General features: G+C 39.2%; 1 protein-coding gene across 6 annotated transcripts in view; it reads left to right on the top strand.

Moving 5' to 3' along the window:
* The first annotated feature begins 9,347 nt into the window (after nucleotides 1-9,347).
* The window catches only part of ldb2a (LIM domain binding 2a), a 92,847-nt gene continuing 78,296 nt past the window's right edge, over nucleotides 9,348-23,898 (top strand). For all 6 annotated transcript variants that reach the window (XM_028590089.1, XM_028590088.1, XM_028590084.1 and 3 more), the window contains exon 1: nucleotides 9,348-9,649. In XM_028590089.1, the coding sequence (XP_028445890.1) occupies nucleotides 9,518-9,649 (132 nt within the window). In that variant the 5' untranslated portion in view covers nucleotides 9,348-9,517. The remainder of the gene's footprint in view (nucleotides 9,650-23,898) is intronic.

Genomic DNA, 23,898 nt, shown 5'->3' with positions numbered 1-23,898 from the left:
CAGGAGACGACCGAGGGGCATTTTGTCGGCACTTGGCAGTTGCCGCAGCTTCCTAACTAAGAAAACATATCCAAAACATCTGCAGCAGAGTGAGCAGAGAGAGGAGAGGGGAAGGAGGTTGATGGGGGAGGAGGGGTTGGAGGGGATGGTTAGATGAATGGGGGGATGTGGTGGAGGTGGAGGCGGGGGGGGGAGAGATGTGGGGGCGGCAGGCAGCAGAAGTACGTCTGCGCTGCAAATCTGACGAGGACTTTTGAAAGGCTAAATCCCAAAGAGAGCGCTGCTGCCTCGGCTTGCTGCACTACAAACAGCCAGAGCTGAGACAGGCTGGGCTTTTTCACTAGAGGTGCTTTATGAGAGAGAAGAAAAAATAATAATTATATTGATAACCTCTGTATGCTATACCTGACAAATGTTGCAGATGGAAAATATTTACAATGCAAAAAGTGCAGGAATATTTTATTTTTATGTTAAGTGTCAGTGTTATTATTTGAAACATTTTCATGGTGTAAATGCTGCCTTGGCTTCAGGATTTCATGGAGAGGCGCTCATTGAAGGTTGTGTGTGTGTGTGTGTGCACGCGCGTGTGCGTGCGTGTGCCTGTGTAAATTTTTTCCACCACTGTCATGGTGTATTTGGGGGTGGAGAATAACATTTTGTTTGAAAAAAATCTCATTTACAATTAGGGTGTGTGTTTACACATTACACCTCACATCACCTCCTGTGTGAATGTTATTTTTCTGGATTATATTTCCTTGTTGAGGCAAGCAGGGGGAGAGAAAAGTAAAAAAAATCATGATTAGGTCCAAACCACACTGAACACAGCCTATAATTGCCTCTTATTCAAAGACGCCCGACAAGCCAAGCACTCCCACGTTTAGCTTGACAGCAAAGAAGCAGGACAGAGTCTTGTCTGTGAACAATTCAATCCTGCAGCAACACCGGTTTACAATCTGTGTGATTGCTAATCCCATTGGAACAGTGGTGGTAATCTACACATGAAGGTGGCGGGATCTCTCTGACTGGAGATCTCATTCAGACTCGGTGCACATGCCACAACCACGGAAAATGGGATTGGGTCTTATCTATTCCTTTGCTCAGCTAAATCTCATCAACAAGAGGAAAACGTCATAATCCCTACCACTGAGCTCACACGCCACCTTCCATAACTGTGATTATATATGTAGAATTTAAAAAACACATCAGCAAAAATATATTTCTCTGCTTTGCCTGCATGTCATGTACATATGTAGACTCAATGCAGTGAGCATTGTTTTTCCAGAGTAAATACAACCCTGTTCGAGGCATGAATCATACTCAGCAGCATTGCTGGGCAACATGATTCATCAGACCTTTGTCATTTTGTCCTGAAACTACACAGACTCTAAAACCAATTGGGTCACATTTAGAGACATTTTGAATCGCAAAAAAAACATGTTATTTACAACAACAACAAAAATGAAGTGTTAAAGGTCACTTCGAGAAGACATTTAGTTTTTTTTATCTGCTGTACCATTATGCTTATTCTTCTAGTTCTACAAACATGTTTTCACCCACTCTCTTCATTTATAGTGAAACTTGTTTGCAGCCACTATCCTTCATTTACATGAAACATGAAATACTTCTGCTCGCTGGAATGGTGATTACAGCATCCGACTCCTTTCCTCCCAGTGTTTAATCTCCATCGCCTACAGACTATAACGTGTAGCCCAGGGACACCGATAGATGGAGCTGTGGGTTTGAGGAGGAATGAAAGAAGAGGAGGAGGATGAGGTGTGTGTGTGTGTTTGGGGGGGGTTACTTTCTTGAAGACTTGAAGTTGAGACATAAGTGTGGAAAAGCCACTGTTCCTAAATCTACGGGGCAACTCATTAGCGACACTGTACCCACTGATGTCTCCGTGTGTGTTTACATTTGCTGGAGTGTAATGGAGGCTTTTGTGCAACACAGACTATCACCGCCTGTCCCTAAAGACTATGTGGCCATTAAGTTAATGATGGCTTCTTGATGATTCAGGGGTAAAATAAGTGTTTTTCTAAGGTAGTGGTCACTTTACTTAAAAGGATGGGAAGACGTCTCAAGAAACACACTCTTGGGACCACTATGTTTAGATGTGTGTGTGTGTGTGTGTGTGTGTGTGTGTGTGTGTGTGTGTGTGTGTGTGTGTGCGAGGGTGTTTGTGTGCTGATTTGCAGCACGTGTTGCCATGCATTCTCGTGCAATTGTGTGTGTGTGTGTGTGTGTGTGTGTGTGTGTGTGTGTGTGTGTGTGTGTGTGTGTGTGTGTGTGTGTGTGTGTGTGTGTGTGTGTGTGTGTGTGTGTGTGTGTGTGTGTGTGTGTGTGTGTCTGTCAGGTTTCCTGCTGCGCGATGCGGCTGGGAGCCCTAGCGAGGGTAAAATTCCATTCTCTCGGCGGAGCAGCATTCTGCATGAGCCAATTCCCAGGAGACACTGCTCTGCATGTCCTCCAGACAGCCAAGCTGAGGCACAGGCTCAGGCTCGCTTATTAACTGACCTGAGGGGGGGCGGTGGTGGTGGTGGAGGAGAAGGGAGGAAAGGAGGGAGGGAGGAGGAGGAGAAGGGGGGGAGAGATGGAGAATGGAGGAGGAGGAGGGGGGAGGGTGAGCCCATGGAGGCAGGAGGAGGAGGTGGGTGAGGAGGGAGAGGGGGAGGTGGTGTTGGGAATTATGGGTTTGTGTGTGCATGTGTGTGTGCGTGGGAGTGTGCGCGAGTCTGAGTGTGATCAGGGGTGATGGCTTGTGGGGATATGAGTGTGTGTGGTTGTGTGTGTGTGTGTGCGTGCGTGCGTATGTGCGCGCATGTGTGTGTGTGTGTGTCAGAGGCAGAACTGGTTGAAAATATTAACTCTTTGCTCGCTGTGCTGCAAAAATTCAGCATAAGAAAAGAAGAGTGTGGATGTCTAACACGCTGCATTGTGTGTTTCTATCCTTGTATTCAACACAGGGACATGTGACCACCTTGTTAAAAGGGCTGCAGGTTTCACAAAAGCCTGGTTAATCACTTTATACATGTAGTTTGCCTTTTGCTGAATCTGGAAGGATACCATTTTTCCAGCTATGTGTGTTGTCTTCAACATTTTCCTTATTTGGTGGTCACACACTCCATTGTGGCTTCATTTCATGTCACTTCAACCATGAGAGTTCAGGATATTGGAGCAAATCTGATTTTAAACTCCACCTTCGCAGACACCGGGTCTTTCTGCAATAGAACTAAAAGCCTCTACTTCTTCTATTAATCTATTTACACTAATTCGTCATCCCTGTGTGCAAATATTAGTTTGTAGTTCTGTGTGTCTTCCCATAATTGCTTGACATGACTGTAAGACTCATTTGTCACCGGTATGAGGAAATAGCATAATTGAAAAGTGCTTTTCAATTACAATTTGTTTAACTTAAATAATGAAATAAAATATGGTGCTTCAAAGTTTTACTTCTGTTTTTTTTTCTTTTTTTTATAATTCCATCCAGCAGTGAAGAGGAAAGAGAAAGAGAGAGAGAAAAAAAAATCACTCACGGCAAAATGCAAATGAGCCTGGAAGCTATTACGATGCTAATGAGATTCCGCCATAGAAGTTACTGCTCCGGCATCCGGGGTATATTTCATCGATATTTGGAAAACAATTGTATGCTCAGACACATTTTCCAGTGTTCCCAGTTGAGTTTTGACTTTGTCCACAACAAGCTTGAACCTGGTCAGAGTTAGATAGGAGAAGGCTTTACTTACTTAATTAGATGCAGTTAAACCAGAGGACTACAGTGGTTTATTAGCAGTCTTCCCACTGTTCTGCTCTATTTTTTAGCACTTCATCTGTCTTCATGTCTACATGATTGTTGTCAATCACCAGCAAGCTCCATGTATTAATATCACAATCAAACTAGTCCTCCTGCCCTGAAAATATCACAAACATTTATGTTGGCGCATGTTTTAACTAAAAAAAAAGTGAATAAATGAGTGTGCTTGTTTACACCAGCAGCAGTTACATCAAACACAGCTACAACTTTATATTTTCACGCTCTGCTGTGAAACAGGATAAGACGTGTTCCCGGTTCTTCTGAACAGGAGCAGCATCGGTGCGTTCAGGTGCAAAACCTGTAGCATGGCTGCTATGGGTGTGTAGTTTGTGCGCTAAAGGCAGGCAGGTAGGTAGGTAGGGAGATAGGGTATGTTACCATAGTAACACCAAGAGGGAACCCAGCAGAAACAGAGTGTCTATATGTGTCCCGACCCATTTCCATTCTCATCCACAAGTGTTTTGTCTCCCTCACCTTGCGGTTTCACAACTAAAAGCACCTCTCCTTCATTCTTGATGCATTTTTTGCATTTAACAACATTAGACATTCAGCAAACATGAACACAATACACACTACAAACTCTCAAGGTACATTTGGTTTCCTATTCAGTTCAGTTCAATCCACTCCATCCTTTGTTGTCCCTGAGTGTAAAAAAAACAACAGTATGAACAGGAGTAAAACATAAATACACGTGAAACAAAGTAGAGGATAATAAAGTCATACATTAAGAACATTTATTTCTGTTAAACTGCACTGAAATAAGCACTTCTCTTCAAAGAGTCCACAGACTAGAGTTAAGCTCATTAATAGCTGCAAAATAAGACCCTTTTACTATTTTTTTTCCCATTTAGTGGACTAAACCTTCTGCAAAAAGAAATAAGAAAAATGTGGCAATGAAGGTTAGAACAGAAAACAAGAGTAAAAAGGATCATTCTGGTCAGTTCAGTGATTAAATGTAAAACAGCGTAAAGCAGCATTCTTAAGATAGTGTAGTATTGCACGTAATTTATCTGTACTGGTTCATTTATTATAAATACAGTATATTAACAGAAATACTCAACTGTGACAGTGTTTGAGTAGTTTAGAACATGATTGATCAGGTTCAAATGGATTGTTGTTGTTCAGACAAAGATTCAAACATGCATTTTGGTGAGTGCACATTTCTTTTCCAACGATTATCTTTGTTTGTATCTTTGCCTCCTAAAGCTTTGTGTGGTTAATCCTAAAACATTTAAAGGATAAGGCTGTCTTTATTTTATATTCTATATGTGTCTTATTGTCAAAAAATCCCATGAAAAATACAACGTGTTAGTCCGTCTCTCAATCCTTCCCGGTACGCTGTCTGTGGCACTCAGCTCCAAGCCCATTGGTTCCTGCTGATGACATACTGTAAATCTTTAGAAACAGCTCACATATACAGCTTTATTTTTTTAAAGGCTAAATAATTTCCTAAAAGAGCTGGGCTATGTAGCTCATAGGATATGTTATTCAAACAGGAGTAAATAGTGCATTCGTTGGGGACTATTTTCAGCAGTGGATTAATACACATTTGTTGCTAAAGCTAGAATTTACTAATTTAATAGAGTCAAAGTAAACTACAGTGATTTGTGATCACGGTCATAAATTATTCATCCTCATATCTACACCAGAGAACGTAACAGTTGCGGTTTTAAACATTAACAACGTTAACGTTGTGAAACAGCCACGGTTTGGCTATGTGTAGGCACAAAAACAACATGATTAGGTTTAGGAACCAAACATACTTAGTTAAGTTTAGAAAAGGTGGGGCAAGGTGGAGGGTGGGGGTGTGGCCTTGACCAACTGCCACTTTTCTCGTTTGAAAGCCATGATGTCTCTCTCTCATGGGTGGGCTACATTCTCTGGGCGGTCAAAGCACAGAAAGGGGAGGTAACCTTCCTCCTTATGACCTCATAAGGAGAAGATTCCAGATCGGCCCATCTGAGCTTTCATTTTCTCAAAGGCAGAGCAGGATACCCAGGGCTCAGTTTACACCTATCACCATTTCTAGCCACTGGGGGACCATAGGCAGGCCTTGGGACCCTTTAAACTTTAAACTGTACATGATCCCCTGTCTCCTTGGTGAAAGTTACTACAACCACTGAGGGCGCCACAACTATAAATGTAAATATGCATCGTAATTGCTTGTTGAACAAACAACTTATAGTGGCGTTTTTTCAGGGGAGGAATTTCTCCAAATTAGTGTGTGTGTTCATGGCAATGAAGGAACATGTCTCCCATTGCAACAGTGTGGCTCATTGATATGTTTTTAATAGACAACATTGGAGCTCCATGGCACAGAGGAATAAGACATATCAGGCTTTGGCCACACAGGTAACACTTGTTTTTTTAGGACAAGTACATTTTTGGTTTTGGTCTTTTCATGGTATTTGATCACAATAAGAAAAATACAGGGTATCCCCAGTGTTACCCTTTCATAAATACATTAATGTCATGTGATAAGTGAGTCTCATTTTAAAATCACACTGCTGTTGCACGACAATGATTTTATCTTTGACATTCGTGGTGAAGAAGTGATTCTAAATATAAGTTTTGAATGTAGCTGGTTTGCTGTTTCTGTGTGTTTCCTATAGAGAACCATCTGGGAGGAGAGCCGCAGTACGCTTAAAAAATAAAATCTTCTGGTCAGTCAGTTCACAGAGAGACACTCTGCTGCCCAACCTCACATGTAGGTCCTGTTTACGATCATTATGTGCAATACAACCAAGTTCATACTGAAATCTGTTAAATGAGCTGTTCACTTCAGTGTACTGTATTGCAGCCACACTTGAGTAGTAAGCGCTTTAGGCGAGCAACCAAATCCTGTTAGAAATGTCAATTGAAAAGGTCTTGAGATATTAAAAATGTAGTTTTTAATTAAAGGTTTATTAATAGATTTTTCAAACTTTTTTTTTTTAATTACCCAACCGGTTGCCTGAGGCATTTGGATTACAACTTTTATCTCACTCGATTCAGACTGCCTCTCCCCATTCAGCCATTTTGGATTAAAAGTCAGACTTCATAAATGCTGCTCATTAATTCTCAGCGCGGGCAGTTAATGTGAGATTTGGTTGCAACGTTACGGCTGGTCTGAGTGTCTGTTTATTTTTAGATTCTTGTGGCTACTTTGCAGCACAGGCCTAATCTGTCACGGAGGAGAACATGGAGGAAATCTTAATCGCTGTGCCAAAAAAAACATATTCAATACACTCACACTGGTGTGTCTGGTTTGGAAATTCAACATGTTATTGACACATACTGTCACAGTAAATTATGTTATTGACACGTGCTGCATGGAACATATTGTAAATGTGTTGAAATAAATTAGAACCAGTCTGTTTGCATAAAGTGTCTGTGTGTCATAAACTGCAATTTAAGGCAACTGGTAAGCAAAGTAAGCTCACAATTGTGTTCAGAACCAGATATTTTCTCAAGCCTACAAGCAATCAAATTAAATTGAGATTTAGAATGTTGATTTGATGATACATGATCATTACTGGATTTATTGCTCATTGAAAGTATATGTGTATATTCCTGCCCTTCCCAGATATCACCTGTCAATCAAGCTGTATGGAAACTACTTTGACATCTTTGATTTTTTGAGTTTCTGTAGGTGGCGTTACTCGTTACTTTGTGTGATCAGACGTAGCGGCTGACTGATCTCGCTAACAACACAGTATGTAGTCTGAAACCGCTGGTGGAAATGTGAAACGCTTCACTAATTGTGCAAAAATCACTTAATTTTCTGGAAAGACCTACTGTTCTAAACAGTGAGTGATATGAAGCAGTGGATTACCAACTGATTCACTGCATGTCATTTGGTTTTGGTAATTTCATTAACTGCAAATTTGTTTGGAATTTTTTAACACTGAAGTACAATATGAACTCAGGCTGGTCCTGCATTATCAGCTTGAATCATACACCCTTTGTCAAAAGCACATTTTAAAACATTTATTGGTTTAGTTTATATTGAGCACACATGGTGCATATTCCTAATAAAGTTGTTTTTTTAATCAACCACAAACAAAAAAATTAAGCATTGTTATTCTAGCATATTAATTCTGGATATACTGGTTTTGATGGGTGACAGGTGGGGGGTTGTAGGGGCCCAATTGCAAATTTTTACCCCAGGTCCTCTTAACGGGTTAATCAGGCATCTGAATATCAACAATTATTAAAAATAAATATATATATATATATATATATATATATATATATATATATATATAAAAAATGTATATATTCACATGAAAAAGCTGTGTTTTATTATTAACATTTTTGTTTGCATTGTGCCACAATGTCTTTTTTATGTTGAAATGTTTATATCTTGCGCAAAGTGGCTTTACGGTAACGACAATCGATTATCGACCAATCACTATGCAAATGTTACTGAATTACATATATATATATAATAATACATGTTTCGGCTTGTTGAAATTCAGACTGACATTGTGGATTGCAGATTGTCCATTGCCGCAGACAAAGCAGTGAGTATTCCCCCTCTACGTTCCTTTAATCACAAATTATGCCACTTGGTGCATAACTAGCCAGGTAGTAAGATTCTGTCATTAGCAGCATTGACTGCAGGCAACACGATCAATGCAATATTATGATATCATGCTACACATGAAATGGACTGTTTACAAGTGCAGCCTTGTCAGCTGTGTTGCTCAGCATGCTCTCATCATCACTTACTGTGAATCTTTACACCTTTAACTCTCAGATTTTATGGCTCAGGAGGAAGAATATTGAACTTTTTTAAAGATCTTCCTTCAGATCTAGCCACGGCCAGTCGACATTTTCAATTTCAGACGTATAACATGCCGATTTTAAATGTAACCTTTTTCCTTTTTTAAGACAAACTTCCAGGAAACATGCCTTCCAATATAGAAATCAACTAAAGCATTTTTTTTTTTCAATTGCTGACCTGATGGCATTGTCTCAGAGTTTCCAATGCAAGAGTTTTAATACTGTTAACACTGAAGATATTTGACCCTAAGCTGTGATGGACTCTCACCTCTTTATTCAGGATGTAACTGTCAAAACATGACCAAAAGCAATATTTGTTGTTCAATATAGCAACACATTTTCTTAAATACCAAATTGCTCTGATATGCCACAGACACAGACGGTGTTCTTTTTCTAGTCATTATTAAGTCTATCAGATCAGGCATTGTAACTGTTCTGAACACTGTTTACTATAGAGATCAATCACTTCATTTTTCATTTCATTATCACCTCTGATATGCTGAAACTATGATGTTGATTAATGAATATTAAATCAACAGACTTACAATAGGAATGCATGCAAACTAAAACAATGCATCTCTTAAAACACACAAAGAAGCACACACACATACACATGCACACAGAGATCTTACTTGAACTTTGCAAGAGTGCAAAACTGAGTGTAGGTCTTGAGGGAACAGGAAACGACTTCCCTCCTCCCCCTTCAATTCTGCCCCCCTCCCCTGTCCCCCCCCTCCTCCGCTCCTCTTCTCCTCTCCTCCCTCCTCCCTCCTCTCCCTCCTCCAGCACCACGCTATAGCAGCGAACTAGGCAGGCCAACTTGCAGAGTGCAGCTCAGCCTCAACAGCGGCTGCTTCCTACTGGGGGTCTTCGGAGAGCATCGCACTCCAATGTGCGCTGGATGTTGAAATTGCGCCGTGCGCCTCGCCAGGAGCCACCATGTCCAACTCAACCCACGACCCGTTCTACTCGTCTCCGTTCGGACCCTTCTACAGGAGACACTCGCCCTACGTGGTCCAGCCCGAGTATCGGATCTACGAGATGAACAAGCGGCTGCAGACGCGCACAGAGGTGAGCCGACCGGGGATAACTGCTGCACGGTCCCGTTTAGGTTGCGGTACCGGTGGAAGGGTAACAGGCTGTGGAGGTCCGGAGCGGGGAAGAGGGAAGGGATGTCGGGGCTGGAGAGAGAGAGATAGAGATAGAGGAGAGGGGCTCGGGTGGTATAAAGGTCTGTCAATCCGGTGGTGTGGATGTGATGTCAAAGTGCCAAACATTCCTGAGGTGAAAGTAAACAGGCTCCGGTGTTGTAGCCTACGCTGCAAGAAATATGCTCATCTGGAGTCATCTGTTTTAGTAGAAAAAAAGATGACGATATGTGGAAGAGATGCTTTCACGTGGCCAATTAAGTTTTTTTTTTTTAATTCATAACTTAAGTGTCACCTAGTCTGATATGAGTTGAGTTATCCACCTGAAGTAGACTAATACGATATCAAAACCAGGTGAAACTGCATTGCAAATATTTGAAATTTAAAGATTTGAATCAAGATTTTAAGACTCATTACTACACTAAAATTGCAGATGAACACTTGTTTTTGTAGTGTGATGTATTAATACACAAAGTTATACATAAACATAAGTGAGGATGTCTGAAAGAATATTCAAGTCTAACAAGGCTGCATAGAATCAGGCAAAGTAGCCTTTTAACTTGCTTTTAATTTATTTGCATATATTTACATAGGCCTATTGCCTGTTTTTTTACATACATATTTGCATATTATGTTTAGTCGGTTAAAAACTACAACAGCTCCAGACCAACATGAATTTAGAGAGTTTGCCTGCTGTGGTGAAGTGTTTGTTGGGTCACTGCAAAAATAATGTAGGCTATGCTATGATTCATGAATCATCACTGTGTCTGATGATGAAGATTTCTCAATGAAATTGACCCTGATTGCAAAGTAAGATGACCATGATATAATTGCATGAGGATGAAATCATTTCACGTCAGATTCGCTCAGCGAGTGTGGCGTACAGTGTCATTCAGACTAAACCTTTAGTGATCCCACTGTGAATTACATAGCAAGCATCTGTCTTCAGCATCTGTTCTGTGATCTCAAATGTGCAAATCTGCAGATAAGAAGTTCATCCAACATGTCAAGATCTCCTCGAGAGGCATCTTTAAGAGAATAGAAGGCAGCAAAATGCAGTAAAAAGCACCTTTTAGCAGCCTAAATGTTTTTATGTTTTAACTAAATGTTAGAGCTGCAACTAAGGATTATTTTCATTATGCATTAATCTACCAATTGTTTCTCATTTGATTACTTTGGTCTAATAGAATGCCAGTTAAAATGCCCATCACAAGTTCCCAGAGCCCATGGTGACCTCTAAAAATGTCTTGATTTGTCTGACCTGCAGTCCAAAACCAAAAGGTTCTGACTTTACTAGCACAGAAGAATAAGAAAAACAGAAAATATTCACAGTTGAGAAGCCAGAACCAGTGTTTTTATGCAATTTTTGCTTACTTTAAAATTAATAGGTTTTTCAAAATAGGTACAAATTAATTATCTATCAATTGGCTTATTGATTGATCGACAAGCTTTTACCGCTCTGAATATCAATTTCTTTTGTGAGTTCTAGTTGCTGCCGAAGGCTTTCAGCTGGAATTTGATTCCCACTGATACATTAAAAACGGAGATGTTTTGGATAAATATATCATAATGAAATGATTTGATGTGAAATTGTGGCAGTCATTTTGGAAATCTGGTTTTAGAGCCAGGCTCCAGCTGAGTTACTGCAGCAGCTCGCAGAATGATGCTGACTTTCCTAAAGAGGAACTTGCAACTTTAAGCAGACCAAGGCAATGTTGCTGAGATGCCACAGCCCAGTCTGATGCATTATTCATACGGAGTGGTCCAAGCCCCAGTGGACCTCAACTCCCGTACCACACATACCCAGACAAAAAGTGCAATTACCACGCACACAAGCACAAACTCACACATATGCACATGTACATATGTGCGCGCACACACACACACACACACACACACACACACACACACACACACTCATAGACACTCATAGACATGACAGGATATGTGCATGAGTGTTAACGTACCACCAGACATGTACACATGGATGAGTTCCATGATGCGAGCACACAAACAACAAACACACGTCATACAGACACACACATCAGTTTAAACCATTACCTTCATCTCCTCAGACTAAATTATATAATTGCATAATAATATAATTAGTTTTTGTTCCCGCTGGTGTTCCTAGCATCTTCATGCTCCTCCTCATAATTTTTCTTTCTTTCTTCAGCGACAGGAATGCATTATACGTCTTCTCTTTAGCAATGTGGTTATTTTTTGAATTTAAAAAGCAGGTAGTGAATATAATGAGGAAGAGGTGGTGTCCTATAGCGGGAAAAAATAGATGCATTGAGTTTTTGCAATTTGTTTGCATCCAGATGTGGGAGACAGCTCTCAGTTCAAGCTTTTAACAAAATTATATAGTAATTATCCTTATGAATGCAAAACTGTAGCCATCAATTTACACAAACCTATTGCGTGTGAAAAAAAATATTTGAGGAAAAGGTAAAAGGATTGTAATAGAAATCTGCCTTTTACGGAGCTCCACATGTAATGTGTATTTGTCTTTTTCCCTCTGACTGAAACAGAGACGTAAATTGTGTAAAGATACTGTGTATGCTTCATGAAACGGATACTGTTTACTTCCTGTAAAGCGGAGGTTAGCTGCTGGTCCCTTAATGATGATATGTTCCTGAAGGGGTCATTCTGCTGCTTCTTTTTTTTTATCCCTGAGCTGCTGCTTTAACATTCAGCTCACATTTAGAAACAAGACCATGTCAGTATCAGCACGGGGTCAGAACGATGTTGTTACAAAACAGGAAGTTGGGATGTTTCTTGCACAAAAAAAAGAAATCTGGATTCCATTAGAAGAAAATAGCTGAATTGTCCTGGTGGATAGTTTCTTGAATATTTCATCAAGGTTTTGCTGCTAGCAGCTGTTGCAGATCTATATCCTTCTGTCTTTGATATAAACTGCTGGCAGTGAACTGATCTGTCATGGAAGTATCAGTTTGATTAACTCAACTTTGCAATTATATTACAATCGAAACGCTTGTGTTTTGTTGAAATTGACTTCACTTCCTCATTGTTCACCGCTGTATGTCTAGAAATGATAACAATAATTGCACAATCTTTTTTATTCTTTAAATGAAATCTTCTCCCTTTTCTTCTGATCTTATTTAAACACAGTATGTAGAAAAGTATTGAAGTGGTAAAGAAATGAGCATAACTTATTGTTATTACCCCAAATCAAGAAATATTGTATATTTTATATGAGCTATACATGAACACATTTAGTATTGCCAAAAAGTCCTTCACAGACAAAAATGTACAGTATGTTATCCTGCATAGTGATGTTACGTATGATTTTGGCCAATTAGACTCCCTGTTAGACCTCCATTGAGCAAACTGTTATAAAACTCCTAGAAGAGAAGTACAAATAGACTTATTTTGAGATCTGGGAGGATAGTGCTGCCTACACCAACAACAATGCAAATCCATTGCATTTAACAATGTTTTACAGCTGACACAGCAATAACGCATCGTTTTCTGTTCTATCCTGTCAATGATTTGAAATCATGTTTATAAGCAATTCTCGTAAAAGTAGGAAAAGTCATGACGTATCAAGGTGATAAAACAACATGAAGTATGTTTTTTGGGCTGTTAAAGACGGAACGGAAATCCTTTTAGACATGTCATTATGAGCAGGGGATTTTATTGTTTTAAAAAAGTGACCTACATACAGTAGAAGACAGAAAGTATATTGAACAAATCCAAAGAACATATAATAGTGAATTTGTCTGTTGGATTTTAGTGTGAAGAGACATGTTAAATCCTTTCTTTGAATGGGTTTGTTTGTTGATATATTTTGTTGATCCAGTCAAAATGATTTCAAGCTTACGAATAGCGGTCTTGTCAGAATTATCACCCAAGTAAAGATGCTTAACACCGTGAAAGGACTTCCATTGTTAAGGATAAGAATGGCTCAGAGCGTACTTAATATCGGGCTTGCTGGCAGGCCGTCGAAGCAAAATGACTCACTGCAGTTTGCGTTTCAATCGCTCCGAGTAGTTTTTAAACTGACTAAGCCTCAGTATGACACCACCTTTTCGAAAAGTGTTGAAGGAGTCGACCGAAGTCACTCTTCTGTTAGAAATTCTTCCATTTGTCTTATTCATGAGTGTGCTTTTGAATTTGCTTGGCTGGTGGTGCAACTGCTGCACGCACTGGCAGGCGCAGGACTCAAGGACTTGACACTTGGAGGAGACTTTCTTACCCCCAGAGGAAGCTGTAGTCTGTACGAGTGTAAGTGACATCTATAGCAGAGGCTTTATGCAGTGAATCCTCTGGGAGTGAAATAACAAGTTGTTAGAATTAGACAGAGACATGTTATTTTGATTTTCTTCTTTTTGATTTAATATCTTACAAACAGTATTGTTGCGTGGACTGGAACTTTTAGTGGACAACGTTTGCAGCATCTCCTGTTGAGTCATTTTAAAAGCCAAAGAAATGAACTTTACCAGAAGAAAAATGACCATCAGAAGCTTTTGTGCCATTACAGACAGTTAAGATTCAATTTTGGTGGCGTTCAGTGCATTAGAGAGATTGTTTTACAGTGTTTTGTAGTTTACTTTAAGGTGGACACATTCTCTCATCTAAGTCTGTGTCATACAACCCCCAGAAAGAAAACAAGTGGTCCTGTAGGTAGAGGGAGCTACAGTGTAGTATTGAGCTGCAACTACTTATTATTTTCATTGTTCATCAATCTGTTGATTACTTTCTCGATTTATCAGAAAATCGTGGAAATGTCCATTTCAGTTTCTTTGCGTCCGAGGTGAAGTCTTCAAATGTCTTGTTTTTGCAACCAACGATCCAAAACTCAAACATTTTCAGTTTACAATCATATAAAATCAGTGAATCCTCACATTAGAGAGACTGCAACCAGAGAATGTGTTAGAGTTTTTGCTTTAAAAATGACATAATTGATTAATTGTTTTTTAAACTAGTTGACCAATCGAATAATCAACTGATACTGACACTGATTTACAGTGATGATGATATTAGGGCTGCATTTAATGGGTTGATTTTCATTAACGAATAATCTGCAGATTCTTTTTTTTCCAAGAATCATTTCATCAATAAAATGTCAAACAAATACTGTAAGGTCACTTTTTTTTCCACTATCACAATTTCCTAATGCCAGAGGTGACGTCTTTTATTTGCCTCTTTTGTTCAACAAACACTCCAAAACCTAAAGATATTCAGTTTAGTGTGCCATAAAGTTAAGAAAAGCAGCACATCTTCACAATTGAGAAGAATTGTTTGGTATTTTTGTTTAAAAAAAAACTACCTAAACGATTCGTCGATTATCAAAAATGTTCTTTCAATCCGCTAATTGGTTAATCGACTAATTGTTTCAGCTGTACTAGTGGTGATGGTATGCAAAAAGGACAATATCTCCCTTGGAGTTTGGGTTGGAATCACTAACACTGATGATTTAATGCTTTCAAATTCCAAAGATACATAGAATATGATATCATGTTGTCATTTTTAGGTTAAACACTTCCTTCAAAACATGCTGAATGACTGTTTTCTGTAACAACCTTTTCACCTGCCGTGCACTCAGAAGCTCACATGAAAGTAAGAAGGAATAAAAACCGACACAAGTACTGTGTGCTTGCCTGGGATCAGCGCTCACCTTTGAACTGATAACTGTGCTGCAGCTTAAACAGTCCTGCTCCTGTGATGACTCAGGGTCTGTTTCTATCCCAACCTTATTACCTGCTCCATTCATACTTATTACCTGCCTGGTTGTATTTCTGGACCGGGCTGACTGCTATCCCATTACCTTCATTTTACACAAAGTGAACCCACGGTGACCTGGCAATCTAAACAGGCTTTGATGTGGATTTGAGGCTATGCATACGGTGTGACCACATTGTTTCTGTGCTGTCGCTCTGGGGCCATTGGCCTCGCAGTACGGAGGCAGCTGCAATGATTTGTGGGGGAATTTGACACTTAAGCGTATGCAAATGAGGCGGCGGATTAACATTCAGAGGAGGAGCTTGGTCGACCTCAGCCGGTGTAAGGCCATTAGCATAGAAGACATTAATATTCAGCAGAAGAGAGCGGGGACACAGAATAACACTGTAAGTAAAACTACATCACAGAGGGTGAAACAGAAGGAAAACAAAAGCATTTTTAATGGAGGCACCATAATAATACCCACAGGGCTGTATTCAGAAACCTCTCTGCTGCTGCTGCCGACAGTGGGTCTAATGGTCACACTCAGTGGATAGACATCCAATCAGTAACAGTGATTGGCAGGACATTCATTGGATTCTTGTGACTATTGCACATAGTTAGTCTCATTCTCATTATTCAAATGGGCCCACAAACCTGACTCATTGGCTCGACTGTGGAACTGGAGGAACTGGAGTGTTCATTATGGCAAAATCCCTTGTTCCTGTCAGGGGCAAAGTGGATCTGTTCCCATCAGCTCTACGTGTCAGATTGACATGAATAGGCTTATGATGTAGAGGTCAAGTTGGCACTGAGCTGTGAGGTTCACAGACAGGGATTAAAGATGAGCCACCAAGACACTGAGAACACTCAAAGGAAGCTTTTACTTCACAAGACGTTAGAACTGCAAATCATGATTTTCATCATTGATTAGTCTCAGTTATTGTTTGGTTTATAAAGTATCAGAAAACTGGAAAAGGTTTCTCAGAGACCACGCTGAGGTCTACAAGATGCTGTAGTGTACCTTTAACAGTGGTTCCAAACTAGAGCTGAAAAAATTTAGTAGATTAATCAATTTGTCAATAGACAAAAACATAAAAAAAAAAAAAATTTTAAAACATAATGCCAAATTATTTCCAGTTCCAGCTTGTCATTTGTGGGGAGTTGCTGTTAATTATCCCATCAAAGCATCACAGGATTTGTGCAAAACTCTTCTTTCATAAAATGCATAAAACTAAACTTCTACCAAACTGAGAAAAAAGGACTTCCTAAGATGTGTAAATACTTGGCAACACATTTTTTACAGTGTACGTGTGAAACTGGCTGAGAGTAATTACCAGAAAGGTGTTGAACATCATGGTGCCCTTATCTGAACCATTACTGCTGGATTTATCTACCATCAGGGAAAAGAAGCCACTGCAGAGATCACTGAAAAGGCTTTTCAAGTGTCATGACTGAGTTTTTTAATGATGTAAAGCTGAACAAAAGGCTTTAAAATCAATTAATCAACTATTTAAAAAAGCATGTTAAGCATATAGTATGTGTGGGTTAGGGTTAGGGTAGAGTGTCTTCTTGTCTTAAAGATGTTTCGATGTTAATGCTTGTTTTCTGTTAAAAGCAGCCTCAGGGACACAGGCTATCTCCACTAAGCTGGATATAATTGGACAGTGTTGATTTTTACATCATCCATTCAATTATCAAATACATTTAATCAAAAATCATCATTTATGCTCCCTGCCTCTCATAAAACAAAACAAAACGAAACAATGGTGTCCTAAATAAGTCTATAGCGTTTGTTATTTACTCTGCCCGGACTGACTAAACAGCATTATTATTTATTTCTCTACCGACCGCGTCTCTGATATGTGTTGTTTTTATGATTCATAAACTTATTGACAATGAACAGACATCTGCTTTTGTAGACCCGTAAAACGTCGCTCGGAGCTCTTGCATTAAAACCAAGAACATTTTATTTTTTCATAATACTGCCAGTCACTGAAAGGACTGAATCACATTAGCTTCTGCTTCCTTTAGTTAACTCCCTGCCTGCATCCCCCTCGCCAAATTAAAGAATAATGCTGCTAGAAGGTGAGTGGACAGGCTGATAGTTTTGAAAAGAAGGGAAAAAAAGTAACCTTATCCTTTGGTCATTACTGTTAACTTAGTTGAGTACATTTTGGCTGTTTATTAATTAATTCCTTATAAAGCTCTTTTGTGTAAAATCATTGAATATAGACAGTCAGGACAAAAAACGTTTTGAGATTAATTCAGTCTAGGAAAACTGAATATTCTGCCCTGATTAACATACATTTTAACAGCACAGTTAAACACTATCCAGTCTTTTTCCAAGTTATGAGTCACATTAACAGACCACAGTGATAGACAACTTTATTTATCGCCAAAAGGGAAAACAAGACTGGTGGCCCATGCAACAAACAACAACAACAAGAGACGCAAGTCACACATATGAAAGACATACAGTCTTAGTAATAGTAACACTTACACAAGTGTAGCTCAGGAGCCTGCAGAGCTTCCAAGTTAAAAAACGTCTTTAAAGCAGCTTTAATCAATATTTTTTGTAATAACAATGTATGAAATGACAATGTGAAAGGGGTTGCTTGCAGTGATGAACCTGCATTGGCATCCAAATCTGCAGCTCCCCTCAGATTTACATCAGACATTACACAGATTTATGGTGAGTTTTAACTAATTTTTTAGCTGTCTGGCCCGTAGCTTTACTGTTCCTCTTCACTCTCATAACGTAATTTTTGGCTGCAGCAGGCATTTGTTTTCAGAGAAAAATCTCCAAAAGTAGACACGGTGGTGAACATAGAGGAGCATTTAGCAGCTAAAGAGTGAGATATTTCCCTCAAGAGTTGGTAGAGACCAAAAACAGAGCTAAAAGAGAGCAAATATTAGACTTACATTCATCAGGTGAACAGAAACACGACTCCAAATAAACGATATTGCTGGTCACTAACTGCTGTTTGTGTAAATAGGCAACTAATTTGCTAATAAGTTCATGATGTCAACTTGAAGATGATGATCTGTCAATGTTTCCGCTGTAATAAATATTAAAGGCAAATAAACACATCTGCTACAGTAGAGACATTAAAAAAGCTATATGATCTCCTCCACTGTGTATATTTGATATGACACATTCTCATGTCACTTTGTTCAATAATGTCACACTGTACATGGGATGCTCTGAGAGGATGTTCCCAAGAAAATCATACGAAGAAAACAAAACAAAACAAGGCCTATGGTCAAACAATGAGCGTCAGTCACATCCAGCAGGATGCTTTGACAATAGACCCACCTTTTTCCTGGCCCTTTCCCATGGTTCCTTCCAGGCTGCACTGTCGCTCAGATAACAGAGGAGACAGAAGGGCCTGCAGTCCGTCTATGTCCTGTTGTTCTCTCCTCCCCGATGTGGTTAGAGAGTCTGTCCCGAAACAAAGAGGTCACAGGTTGGATCTTTGCTGTAGCCGATGTGTTGAGGGGTCTTTGAACAAGATGCTAAAACCGGCCTTGAGGATTGTTTGCACTTTTTAAAATTAGTTACTGTATGTGTGCCATGTTATAAAACACAATGAATGAAAACTGCAGTTTAAAACAGTAAGTACATTCCTACATTTTACTGCAGCTCTTTCTTTTGGACAAGTCCTCAAAATTAAGCAATTACAAATTTGGTTTGGTTAGGTTAGGTTTAGGCACTACTTAGATTTAGAAAAAAATGGTGGTTTGGCTCAAAATTACTACTTCATTAAGGTTAGGGCACCTTCGTCGTCTTGGTTACAATAATAACCACATGTTTGAGGTTAGGGACTGACTGCAGTCATGTTTAAAATAAACCAACGTTGACTGTGATTGGAAATAGGAAACAAACAGCGGTCTCCCGTGTTAAAGTCCGATGTTTTATTGACCCATCCATCATCCACCTGAATGTAAACATGTGTTTTGGGGGGGAATTCGCTGAAGCGACCAATGTTGTCATGTTTCTTGGGGGAACAGCCTCATTTTAAGCACTTTATTGTTCTATATACAGTATCTTTCCCAAGACTTGTTTGAAGTATTGTCTGCTTCTGCCCTACTTAGGCAAGTTTTTTTTAGTAATATTTCTGGGATGTACTGTATCTCTATATTTTATTTTGTTTGTTTCTAAATTAAGTAATGTCAAACTACTGATGTAAAGGAACTTTTTTGTCAAGAATGTTATAATGTTTAGTTTATTCATGTAGTTTCATGTTCTGTATTCTGTCCTAATCTGTCCATTATCCTGTACTTTTCCTTTGCGGTCTTCTGCTCTTAAATTGACTGGAAATGTGGTGGACTTCATTTCCATACAGTCCCACAATAAGCTAGTCAATTACTTCAGTCTTTTAAAATTGATTGGCCTTTTGGATGACACCAAGCTTGTAGAAAACAGAGTAACTTGTGCTGTATACCTAGCTTAAATATATTGTAATATTTCATCATTGACCAAAAAAAACAGTTCAGCACTGGATACAGTGAACACGGAGGAGACATACTGTACTTCAGGTTAGTTACACCGGGAGCCAGCCTCTGCTCTGTGCTAGTTTCTGGCTGTTTCATCATGTTGCTGATCAGCTGTTTAAAGGTACAATATGTAACATTTCTGCTTTAAAATGTCTAAAAAACGACCATTCCTATGTTATATATTTTTATGAGTTGTGTTCTTACACTATCCCAAATGTTTCCACCAAATGTCAAACCCAGAGAAATCTATTATTTTATTTTCAGACACGGCACCTTTCCTTTAGTCGCCCGTCAGTGGCGTCATATAACCTTTCACCCTCCAGTTACTCTAACTTCCGTCAGAACACTGGCACCAAGATGATACGTTCAGGAGTATTTGTAAATCATACAATGTCACAGAAAAAAAATACTTGTAACCGTAATACTGCTTTTTTTTTGCCATACAGCATCATTTTGTGATTAATTACATCCCACTTTTTATCACTGTAATACAACAGAGACCTTACGACGCTAACGGCAGATTAATTAAACGTTGGGAAACAGACCATATCAGACCCAGCACCGAGTCACAACAGCGGCCATCCATAGCGGTAGCTACATCTTCGTAGCGCTACCGGTGTATGTGCCAAAAATCTCCTCCCTGCCGAATTTCTCCCCCCTTCGCGTTTAGCTGTCTTTACGCGGTTAAAAAGGTGAGTTAAGCACCAAAACGAAAAGTTAAGATTACTGAAAAGTGAAGGGGAGATCATTCCGGGCAGCTGGGAGATGTTCTGCTGCTGCACAACAGGCATCGACCGTCCTGGCTTGCTATCGCAGAGATTTCCCCGACAATCCCCACCCACACCCGTCTCTCAGCCTCGTTTAGTAGCTAGCTAGCGTTACAACAAACCCCGTCCGCCCCGGTGTTGAAACCATCCAAAAGGTGACATTGATATGTGAAATATTTTGTGTTTTAGCTGCTGGCTACTGTTAGCTTGCTGGCTCACTAGCTAAATGGTCAGCTACAAATAAAAATCTAATCAAGAAAAACATAATTATGTTTGGGAAACTGCAGCTATTGTATTACAATAACATGAATAAACGTTACTAAACGTAACGTGAATAAACTTGAATGGGTAAACTCGTCCGTGAACTGATGCATTCTAACCGGCAGCGAAGGTGCTTAACACTAAAAACTCCCATAATTCCACGCAACTTCCCAACGTCATCAAAAGTCCAGTTTTACCGTCCATTGTTTTGGTTGAGAGACCCCTAGCGGCAGAAAGTTACATATTGTACGTTTAAGTGAACTATTCTGAATAAATAGGGAATGGACTACAGAATATTACTAGGCAAGGAAGCTTTATTTATATAGCACATTTCAACCACAAGGCAATTCAAAGTGCTTTAGATAAAACATTAAAGAGCAGTTACAAACATTCATTAAAGAGAATATAAAAGCAGGTAAAATAGAATTGGACAGGTATAGAATACAAGAATAAAAGTTACAGTGCAGTGTAAGAAATTAACAGTAAATTTAGCAGCATCAAAAACAAAGGTCTTCAGCCTTGATTTAAAAGAACTGAGGGTTGCAGCGGACCTGCAGTTATCTGGGTGTTTGTTCCAAATATGTGGTGCATAAAAACCAAACGCTTCTTGATTAGATCTGACTCTGGGGGACAGAAAGCAGACCTGTCCCCGATGACCTGAGAGGTCTGGATAGTTCATAATGTAGCAGCAGATCAGAAATGTATTTTTGCCCTAAACCGTTCAGTGCTTTATAAACCTACAGTTGTATTTTTAAATCAATTATTTTGCTTACTGATTTTAATTTTTTTTTTTTTTACATTCGGTCTGAAAACACTGAGCACTTGTACTTGTACTTGATCTTAAAAAAAGTGCTATCAGTGCATCCCTAATTATGTAGATATAATTATTGTAACAATAAAGGTTATTAGATGAGTCAAAAATAAGTAAATCAGTAAATTCAACATTATAGGATATTTTCATATTACTTTTTTCTTTACAAATCAGTTGATAAAATAAATTAACACTGAATCTATTTTACTCCTATCTTTATAGTTTGCTCTAGGCTGGGTAAACCCTTACGAACTTCCGGCAAATTTGAGATTTGCTCTGCAAGTCAGTCTGGCGAAGAGCCCATTCAAACCCATTTCCAATGTCCCCAAAATCGAGGCACCAATCACAACCGCTGAGGCGACGATAGCACAGCGACGGCGAGCAGCTTTTTGTTTACATTCAACATGACCGAAGCGCAGCGTCACCCGGATCGTTGGTCTGATTGGTTGAAGGACTATCCAATTGCGCCCAGAGGCATTTGAGCGGCGTCGGTTGGTGAAGCCCCTTTGGAAATTAACTGTCAATGAACCTTTCCCAGACCCACTCTCAGTTACAACTGAGAAGGGTCTGGTGTCAGCCAGGCTAAGTTTGCTCATTTTGCAGTTTAAAATGCATGCAAAAATGAACATTTAAAAATAATAAAGTTCCAATATTCAGCAGAATAACAACAAAACAAATTACACGAATGAAAATATTGTGTTACATTTTTGTACTATATCATTCGGACCTGTTCATGAGAATGCATTGACACAGTAGATAAGCAACAGGCGAGGATGTGTTTAAAGTATAGGAACTAACTAGTGACATTACGACAGAGCACATTCACCTAAACTCAACAATATCTGAGGATGTGATGAATTCAGTATTGATCAAAGTTCTTGTTAGACGGTTGGAGGAAATGGGCCATGATTGTTGATTGTTTATTCCAGTCTAAATAGCTCAGCAGTGGAGAATACAGCCTGGATAGGTAGAATTAGTGTTAGTGTGTCCAAGTCAGAGCCCAAATCCTCACCTTCCTTCTGATTTTAATTTCTCATGGGGGCTGTAAATAATTTGAAATGGTCATGCATGCATTTTGTTGTTTTATTATTTTCCTCCTTATTGATGTTTGCCGTCACTTAACATGGTGCCCTAATCATGTATCTCTGCTGGTGCATATTGACTTATTTTTGTTTCTCTTCATTGAGGTGAGATGCTTTATAAGATGCCTCGGTGTTAATTGAACCTGTACACATTTCAGTTTTTTATGTGTAGAGCTGGAACTATGTTTTGATTATTCGTTTAATTAATGTATAAAATGTCAGATTCTAAAAGTGATATCTTCAGAAAGATTGATTTGTCTGACTAACAGTCCAAAACCAAAATATATTGAATTCACAATCGTACAAAACAAAGAAAAGCCGCAAATCCTCTTATCGAGTGTTTCCCAAGGTGGAGGTTAGGACCCCTCAAGGGGGTCAGAAGATAAATCTGAGGGGTCACTAGATGATTAACAAGTTAGGAAAGGAGATCATAACATTATTCTGATTCATAAAGGTATCTTTATGTTCAGGAAATGTATGTTTGCTTTCTTGTGAAATCATAACATATAATTTAATATAATTTAGTGCGTTAAGCCTCAGAGAGTTTTCCAATTTTATACAATCTAAAAGGGTAAAAAAAACAAAATAAATCACATTTTGCTTTTTTGAAGAGCTCACACCTCATGAGGTTGAAGTTAATTTTCTATCTTCCTAACAGGTCGCAATGCAAAAGGTTCTGCTGTTTTGAATAATTTTTAGGAATTTAGCTGAAGCCTTCAGCAAGTCCCACTTCAGTCAGTCAGTGTGTGTATTGATCAAGGGCACTTCATCAGGACAATGATATTACTGCTTTTGTGGGGATCAATCCTGCAACCTTCTGAGTAAAAGCCAACAGTGCTGAGTGTATCCTGCGGTCTTTGTAGCAGCACCTCTTCATGCATGTTTCCTGCATTAAAACAGCAGACAAACAACTTCTGTGTATTAACATCGACCTTAAATCTAAAAAGATCATCACTGCAGTATTCTGTACAAAATAAAGACCCAGACATGGTGGCCCATGGAACAAAACGTAACCACACATGCAGGTACTGTTTCTATTAAAGGGTCCTTAGGATGACAAAGT

Source organism: Perca flavescens, chromosome 10 (assembly GCF_004354835.1).
Source record: "Perca flavescens isolate YP-PL-M2 chromosome 10, PFLA_1.0, whole genome shotgun sequence".
Lineage (NCBI taxonomy): Eukaryota > Metazoa > Chordata > Actinopteri > Perciformes > Percidae > Perca > Perca flavescens.
The sequence above is the reverse complement of the archived record's forward strand: the minus strand, read 5'-3'. Positions and strand labels throughout refer to the sequence as shown.